At 37.0% G+C, this 8842-nt stretch overlaps 2 protein-coding genes across 3 annotated transcripts in view; one reads left to right on the top strand and one right to left on the bottom strand.

The window, feature by feature from the left end:
• Positions 1-8188, bottom strand: part of si:dkey-192p21.6 (heparan-alpha-glucosaminide N-acetyltransferase) — a gene marked incomplete in the record, with an annotated part of 48197 nt that extends 40009 nt beyond the window's left edge. Inside the window, 5 exon segments of one of the 2 annotated variants that reach the window (XM_014019907.1) lie at positions 470-591; positions 1451-1545; positions 3124-3146; positions 3294-3451; positions 7757-8188. In XM_014019907.1, the coding sequence (XP_013875361.1) occupies positions 470-591; positions 1451-1545; positions 3124-3146; positions 3294-3313 (260 nt within the window). 2 annotated transcript variants of the gene reach the window in all.
• On the top strand, positions 5435-8588 carry pcbd1 (pterin-4 alpha-carbinolamine dehydratase/dimerization cofactor of hepatocyte nuclear factor 1 alpha). The gene is made up of 4 exons (XM_014019909.1): positions 5435-5590; positions 6105-6236; positions 6315-6395; positions 8195-8588. Exons 1-4 carry the CDS (start codon positions 5588-5590, stop codon positions 8285-8287), a joined length of 309 nt encoding a protein of 102 aa, XP_013875363.1. The 5' UTR covers positions 5435-5587; the 3' UTR covers positions 8288-8588.
• Positions 8589-8842: the final 254 nt, after the last annotated feature.

Raw genomic sequence — 8842 nt, 5'->3', positions numbered from 1 at the left:
GTTAAATATTTTTAAAAGCAACAAAAACTATAAGTCATAATATTTGCCTGAAAGAGCTGAACGTTTTGATATTTAAACAGCTAAAATAGCAGATTTAGTTTGATTGTAAATCACACAGAAGAGAATAAACAGAAAATCTGTGTGAATGCTGACTCAGCGTTTTCTGGCACCGTGTTTACAGGTGACCTCAGCGGAACAGAAGGCCCCGCAGGTCTCAGCGACTGTCACTTTAGATCCTGGTGTTCCTGAAGGACCCATGGCTCTCAGGCTTTAACGAGGCCTGTCCATCAATATTAGACGGTCGGGTCTTATTAACCCCTCAGAAGGCCTCGGATCGATACTCGGAGGACATCACTCAGGTCCTGGAAGTGGGTCACTATGACACTCCGGTCCTGTAAATAATCTCAGGCTGCTGATGCAATCACTGGAGGCCGTCACACTCCTGACACGAGCGTTAAGAATCTGTTACCTGCACAGAGTGTGGTTCCGGGTCTGGATCTGCACCTGCAGGGTCAGAGTGAATCTGGTGCTGATTGTTGCAGATGAGTTGTTGTTGTCGGGTTTCACAGAAACCAGGTGCTGGTACACACACTGAAAACAACAAACACAACGTTAATCATTTCTTTTCTCATACCATTACTACAAACATAATGAAGCTAGCTCTTTTAGCTTTTAGCTTGCCTTTTAGTACATTTAAGCTTTAGCTACAATTCTGATACTTTGAGCCATTAGTTCCTCTTTCAATAGTTTTGGGTATCGGCTAACGTTTTGATAGTTCTGGTTTGTAGCTAGTATTTGACTCCTTTTAGCTTATCTGTTGCTGCTTTTAGCTAGCATTTTGCTACTCTTAACGAACATTTAGCTTCTTTTAACTAAATTATTGCTCAMTGAAAATAAAGTTTTGCTCCTTTTAGCTTTTAGGAAACATTTTACTTTTTTAACTAATGTTTTACTCTCTTTAGCTAGCATATTCCTCCTTTTAGCTAATGCTTTGCTCTTACTAACTAGTTTATAGCTCCATTAAGATAATACTTTGCCTTTTTTGATTAGCATTTTGCTTTTTCGCTTTTTTGTTGCYTTTAGCTTACTTTATTTTCTTTAACCAATATTTAATTAGGCAAATCCCATTGAAGTTTAGCTAGCATTAAATGCTAGGTTTAGCTAGCATTTAATGCTAGGTAAAAGTAACAAAATTTGTTACTTTTACCTATAATTTTGTTCTTTTTAGCCAACATTTAGCACCTGTTAGCTATAATTTAGCACCTTTTAACAAATATTTTGTTGTTTTTAGCCAACATTTAGCTCCTTTTAAGTAATGTTTTGTTATTTTTAGCTTTAAACAAATGTTCTGCCTCTTCAGTTTCAGCTCTGAGCATTAACGCTCATCTAATCGTCGACAGACTGAATGAATCTTTCCGGTTGTGTCTTGCAGACGGAGGAAGYGTCTCACCTTGTAGCAGAAATCTGTTGTGTAGAAAACCTGCACCTCTTCGTTCAGCTGGTTGTGAAACGTGAGCAGAGCCTGGTCCATTTTCAGAGCAGGTCCTGCAAAGATCCAGAGCAGATCTGGTTTATGGACTGAACACAAGTCCTTTAGTGCGTCGTAAACAAAAGATAATTGAAGGGTGGAGGAGCTGGTCCTGATCCYGGTCCAGATCCAGATTGACTCATTAAATACTTACTGACTCACTAAAGCTGTACTTTAACTACTAATTTATTTATTTACATTTTCMCACAGAAAATCATTAAAATCTCTTCAGTTCCTTCAATAATTACTTGTTTGAACTTCTTTGTTTTACAGCAGCCCAGATTCAACTGTCGGCCCGGGGGCCACATCCGGCCCACAGGTGAGCTCAGTCCGCCCATGAGTTCATTTAAAATAAACTAATTTTAAAACTGGAAAAAAAGTTTTAAATCATAACATAAATTTACCCAACATGGTGTCCGACCCCTGAGCTAATTCTGGCGTCTGAATGTTTTTAGCTAAACAGCCCTGGCGTATTGGTTCTATTTTATCATCTTCTGCTACTTTTAGTTTTTAGCTAGTCGTTCCCTACATTTAGCTCCAAGCTAGCCTTTTGATAGTGTAAGCAAGTMTTTTGTTTAGGATTAAATTAGCCTGTTAATAAGTTCAGCAAACCTTTTGATATTTTATTTTTTAGCTTGAATTTTGTTACTTTCGCAGATTTTTGTTATTTTTAGCTATTTTTATACATTTATCTTTAAGCTAGTGTTTCACTCCTCTGGAAAAGTTTTGACACTTTTGTCCAGCCTTTTGATATTTTAGGTTTTAGCATTTTGACTGCTTTTAGTAGTATTATAAATAAACGTAATTATAGTATTTTACTACATTAGCTTTTAGCCAGTGTTTCACTCCTTCTAGCTTTATGAATTTTTTGGGGGGCTAATTTTATCCAGCCTTTACGTACTTTTAGCTAGCCTTTTACTGTTTTAAATTTTGCTGGCATTTCAACACTTAGCTAGTGTTTTGCTAATTTGCTAGCATTTAGCTAGTCTTTGCTACCTTTAGCCAGGCTTTTGATACTCCTACCTAGCCTTTTGATGCTTTAGCTAACCTTCTGCTATTTTCAGGTTTTTGGTTAGCAGTTAGGCTACTTTTAGTAGTATTAAAAATATAGTAAATATTATATTTGTATTACATCTGGTTTTTAGCTAGTGTTTCACTCCTTCTAGCTTTGTTGTTTTTTTTTGCCACTTTTAGCCAGGCTTTGATACTTTAGCTAGCCTTATGCTATTCTTAAGTTTTTAGTTAGCATCTTGCAACTTAGTTAGCATTTTGGCTACTTTCAGTAGTATTTAAATAAATATAGTAAATATTGTAGTATTTATATTACATTTGGCTTTTAGCTAATGTTTCACTCCTGTTAGCCTTTAGCTTATGTATTGCTTCCATTAGCTTTATCTCAGTTTCAGCTACTTTCAGCAGTCTTTTGGCTCTCAGCTGTGTTTTTGTAGATAATTTCTCGAGTTTTCGTTCCGACATAGGAGGTGTTGAGCTGGTCTGACTCTGACAGTCGAACCAAATCCACTCAAACATTTTTCCCTCCAGTTCCTGAAAAGGAAACCACTCACCGTCCACAACAGACAAACTCTGCAGCTCACCTGTCCTGACGTGGTGTCCAAAGCTGCAGGTAACAAAAAAAACCAAAGTGAGCGCAGCACGCAGCAGACTGCTGGATTCCATGTTGCTTCATGAAAAACAACCTCTCCCTCACCTCATCTTTACAACACCAACATAAAAGCAGCCAAAGGTCACTGCTGGTTCCTCTCACCTGCTCTCAGGTGCACGCATCGGGGGCTGAGATGATTTGTTGCTGAGTCAGTAAATAATAATATCCATCAGCTTTCTTCTCTAAACCCAAATCATAATCCGGGACTTCCTGTTCTGATAAACTCAGCTGACAAAACGGCCGACGTTTTGATGCCTGGCCTGTTCGAAAAGTAAAGAAAAATTTTAAATTAGCTTCTAGTGGCTCGTTAGGGTCACCATGGTAACCACGCACGTTTGTCTGTCACTCCCTGACATAACTTTTAACATGACAGGAAAAAAATGCAGAGTAAAAATAAGTCATGTGTAACTCTATATCATCATAAACATATATAAATACATGCATACAAATATGTATATTAGCTCAAGCGCTGCTAACAAACAAGTTTTTAGTTAATTTTTAAGCTATTGTCCAAAGCTGTACAGAGCTCTCAGCCTTAATCGGAGCATCTAGTAAACATTATCAATTACCCAGAATGCTTTGTGGCATTATTGTGTGAAACACTTCATAACAATTGAGATGATTTTTCTTCTGTACATTTTTTTAGCATCTAACTCCTTTTCTACAATTTTTCTGCTATTTCAACAATTCATATATCAAAACGTTAAGCTGATTTATGACAATCCTGTTATGACTTTTGGTCTTTCAGCTATTTATACTTTTTCAGCTGTTTCACTTTTTCAGCCACTTTGTTGCCACTGAAAATGAATGGAGCTGTTTTCAACATCCTTAAAATAATTTAGAATGTAACTAAATCTTTACTAAACCTTACACTTTTTGTTCTGGTTCTGCTCTTTTTCCCTTTCTTGTGCAAATTTTAGCAACTTTTTTAGCTAATTTTAGCTTTTTTTTCTGCTATTTCAGCTAAAAGTCTGCTTTTTTCTACTTTTTGTTTTACTTATTTTGCTACTTTGTGCTACTTATGCTTCTTACAGATGCTTTGTGCTATATTCAGCTTTTTGCTGCAATTTTAGCTAAAGTTCAGCTGTATTTAGCTAAAGTTATTTGTTTTAAGCTAAATATGTTTTTTGTAGCTATTACAACTTATTTCTACTAAGTTCAGCAAACTTGTGATCCTTGTGTTCTTTAAGCTAATTTTAAAAAATCCAGCTATTTAGCTGTTTTACTTAAAATTTGGTCCATTGTAGCTGTTTACTAAAAATTGGCACGTTTTGTACTCTTATGCTTTTTTTCTGCAAATTTTAAAGTTTTTATAGCATTTTCACCATCTGGGTGTTAATTACAGCTTGTATCTGCTACCTTTAGCTTATTTATGCTAATTGTAGCTTTTTTCTTCTAATGTACCTATAGTTCTGCTTCTTTCTGCTATTTTTCTTTTTGTGCTTTTTTCTGCTAATTTATTTGGATTTGTTTTCTGCTATATTCAGCTATTTTAGCTTGTAGCTGTTTTCTGCTATTTCTATGATATTTTTGCTTTTTTACTGTTTTTCTGCAAAGTTAGGCTTTTTTGCTTCTTTCAGCTTTGCAAACTGAACTCGCATCAACACTTTTGCTATTAAATATTTTAGCTCATTGTCAGCAGCTTTCAGCTTAAGTTCTCAGCATGAAGCATTCACACTATAGCGCCGTCGGTGTGACAATATGTTTTAAAAAATATAAAATCTAAACAGCCTACAGTGTTTTTACAGTCTTTGTTTCAGATTTGAAGTAAATATTTATCATCATGTCTAAAGTTACAGGTCGTGGTTCCCTTTAGTTAGTAAAATAAGGTTTACTAAATAACAGGCCTGATAGCAGCTCTGCAGTTAAAATGTGTTTAAGTGTTAGTGATGGTTAACCCGTCCAGTCTGACCCTCCTGATCTCATCTCCACCTGCGTTCAGCTGTAAAAACCTGATTACTCTGACTCTCCTAACCAGTTTATTTYCCTGATWAGGYCACGGGGTTCACCGGAGGAGCTCGTTAACCTTTGACCTCACTCTTTTCTAACCTGCTGACCTGTTCAAGCAGAGGCAGCGTTGTCGATACGCGCTTAGTGAGGTTAAAGCTCGTGTTTGACGAGAGCAGAGCGTGCCCCTTCGCTCATCGCTGAGCAAACACTGCTATCATGTGGCTGTCGTCAGCTGACAACTTTATGATTAAACTGATGCTGACAGACTGAASGGGCTTTTCAGCTGCTGGGAATTCCACTCAGGCATCTGCTGGGGCAGCTAAGCAGGACCCAGAGCTCCTGTTGTGGATGGTTTAACTCCAGTTGTGCTCACTGGAGCAACAGGCAGCAGGAGCCGAACTCCTCCTCACCCAGTTACTCCCAGTGTGTAGAAATACACATCCAACATGGTGAGTACAACCTGGCTGTTCTACTGCCTCACATGTTGATTATTTAGAGTTATTTACTCACTTTCATGTATTAAATTAGGTTTTATAACAGATTTACTAATCAGATGAATAAATATGTATTATTTTTGTTTGTTAGAAATAATTTCAGCCATTTTTTTTCAGCCAAGATCATGTTGCTGCGTGCGTTTAGGAGGTTTAATCCAGCGCTTGTGAGCTGGTCATCACAGATAAATCAGATTACAGAGTCGCTATGATACCTGATGACGTCACTGATCTTGTTGAGGCTGTGGTGGAGACATCTGCTTGTTGAAATAGTCTCAAACAATCACTGTGGACCTCCTGCATGAAGAGTCCAGATTAGGGGGAAGTTTAAAAACCAGAGTCGGCTGGTTTTCTGCAGCAGGAATGCAGCCGCTCATTGTTTCCAGATGGAGAGGCGTGCAGCCAATCACAGTTTGTGTTTGTGGACCTGCCCCTGTCTGAAACCTGCTGTCCTCTGATCCGTCCTCTCCAGGCGGGTAAGATCCAGAGTCTGACCGAAGAGGAGAGGGCCCACCTGCTCCCTCTGCTGCGCAACGCCCAGTGGGTGGAGGTCGTGGGGCGGGACGCCATTTATAAAGAGTTCATTTTCAAAGACTTCAACCAGGTTCTCATATTTCAGTTCAATTAAACATCTGAACGACTCCGTTTGATGACTCAGCTCTAAATGTTTATGTATTTGTAGGCTTTTGGTTTCATGTCCAGAGTGGCTTTACAGGCTGAGAAGATGGACCATCATCCTGAGTGGTTCAACATCTACAACAAGGTACTAAACTGAGCAGAGAACCGCTGAGTGACAGGCTAAACAGCTGCTGAACGACTGCTGAAATAACAGAGAAAACAGAGTTCCTACAGCTGAAACAAGGTGGCTAAAGGAGCAGAATGTTAGCTGTCACAGAGCTAAAGGCTAGCCAAAATAAAAAGGAGCAAATGCCTAACTAAAAGGCTGACAAATGCTAAAAGAAGCAGCTATATAAAATGCAAAAAATAGCTTAAAGCTAAACCTATAAAAAGGATGGCTAAAMGTTCAAAGAAAAGTAGCTGAAAGAAGTGATAGTCAAGTAGAAAARWYTAATTTAAAGCAAAAAGCTAGGTAAATGCAAAAAATGCAAAAGATTTAAGCAAAAACAGCACTAAAACAAAAAAAAGATATCTAAAGCTTAAAAGAAAAGCAGCTGAAAGAAGTGATAGTCAAGTAGAAAAATATAATTTAAACCAAAAAGCTAGGTCTATGCTAAAAAAATGCTGAATTTCTAAGTTAAAACAGCAAAAGGTAGCTTAAAGTAGGMAAAGATTAGCTAAAAGCAAATTTTGAGGTATATGTTAAAAGAAGTTACAGTCTAGTTAAAAGCTAAAAACTGGAAAAAGTAGCTTAAACTAAAAGTGGGAAATGAGTCATCAACTCTAAAATAGCAAAAGGCTGCTAAAAGATAATAGTAGTAAAAGCCTAGTTCAAGGTAGCTAAAGGTTAATAAAAAAGGCTAGCTGAAAACAACTACCTGTATATCAAAGTGTTAAAAGCTAAAAGTAACAAAAGCCTAGAGGAAATCATCAAAAGACTAGATAAAAGCACAATTAGCAGGATAGTAACTAAATGTAAAAAAAAAAGGCTAGCTAAAAGCTAAAGTTAGCAGAAGGTAGTAACTAGCTAGCAAAAAGACAAAAATTTAAAATATTAAAATAACTGAATCAGAATCGGACTTAATCTTGGTTTGTTCACAAGTTGTAATTATGTAGCAAATATTTTAAAATGCACACAATTATTTGTAAACTGTAAAAAAAAAAATTTACGATATGAGACTCTGGACAAAGACTTSTTTCATGAACCTAAAGCTTTTTGTAGCTACATCATGCCTTTAGCTCTGCCTTTAGCTAGCTACGTTGATCGCTCCCTGCTGTTATTTAATCTCAGCAACACAAACTTCAACAACACTCTTCTACGTTTAATTTAATGTTTGGTTGTGACTAAACCGCCACTTTTCTAATTTCCGGTTTTGGCTAGTTGTGTTACAATGCTAACCGCTAGCTTGAAAGATTTGGTTTTGCTGAGTTACCTGCTTCTATAAGGCGGTCAATAATGTTTTTATCAGTGTCAACTTCATTCAAAAAACACCTAGGTATTCTTACCTTATTGTTGACTTCATAAATATTAATTTTCTTACACGTTTAGTTGTTTAAAAAAAACCTCCATGATGGTGTGCGAGGGGGGAGTGGGCGTGGCTTAGCTTTACTTCCGTGTACTGCGCAGTGCGCATACTCGGGTTCCAAAAATTGTTGGTTCAGTACAAAGTGGATATTGTCTTTTTTATGTAGATTTTGTAAACCTGTCAGTAAAAAGAAAAACATATAGAATTTTTTTATAAAAATAAAGTGAACCAATCCAAAAAAATTAACAGCACCCGTTTATATGGTCTAACTCATTTTATCTGATTATTAAATAAAATCAAAAATGAATTTCATGTTTATGAGTTTTCTGTCTGGTGAAAGATTAAAGTGAAAACTTTTCTGGTTAAAGCAAAGTATCACCTTGTCATGTGACTGTTAACTTTGTTTCCTCTGTTTTAGGTCCAGATTACTCTCAGCACACATGAATGTGGGGGATTATCTCAGCGGGACATCACAATGGCCACCTTCATGGACCAGGCGTCTCTGATGTGAACGAACCATCAGATGACCCGACATGGAAAAATGTGACCACGTGTCTGAAAATCCAAAGAAAACTTTGGTTTCATTGTGATAATTGCGACTGGTCTGTAGTTTTTGGTCTGTGGTGGAAAAACTTAAATTAGCTGAAGAAAATTATAAAATAACTGAATTGGCAACCTTCCAGATGTTTTTACAGAAAACATTAAGTGGTCTTTTTTTTTTTTTTTTTGCCTTAATGAGGGTCGTTATGTGCCAATTGTTTTTCTACGTTAATAAAAAGTTACAGTTTTATTCCCACCGTGAAAAAGCAAAAKCAGATGATGTTTTTGCTTGTTTGTTATCAAAATGGCCTGTGAACAACCGGACACATTTTAATTAAATGTTCAGAAAGTATTACTTCTATCAACACTTTCAACTGATCAGTCAGTCTGAAATTAGAAAACACATAAATGGTTATAACTCAGTCAGTTTTACAGACATTGAACTTACACTCACCGGCCACTTTATTAGGTACACCACGCTAGTAACGGGTTGGACCCCGTTTTGCCTTCAGAACTGCCTCAGTTC

This window comes from Austrofundulus limnaeus, unplaced genomic scaffold (genome assembly GCF_001266775.1).
Source record: "Austrofundulus limnaeus strain Quisiro unplaced genomic scaffold, Austrofundulus_limnaeus-1.0 Scaffold235, whole genome shotgun sequence".
NCBI classification, from domain to species: Eukaryota; Metazoa; Chordata; class Actinopteri; order Cyprinodontiformes; family Rivulidae; genus Austrofundulus; species Austrofundulus limnaeus.
This window is presented reverse-complemented; position numbering and strand designations above follow the sequence as displayed.

What these genes read in the sequence shown, in the direction of transcription:
- pcbd1 (XM_014019909.1), top strand. An exon ending in TTTTCAAAGACTTCAACCAG is followed by an intron (nt 6,237 to 6,314) that starts GTTCTCATATTT and finishes ATGTATTTGTAG; the next exon opens with GCTTTTGGTTTCATGTCCAG. An exon ending in GGTTCAACATCTACAACAAG is followed by an intron (nt 6,396 to 8,194) that starts GTACTAAACTGA and finishes CCTCTGTTTTAG; the next exon opens with GTCCAGATTACTCTCAGCAC.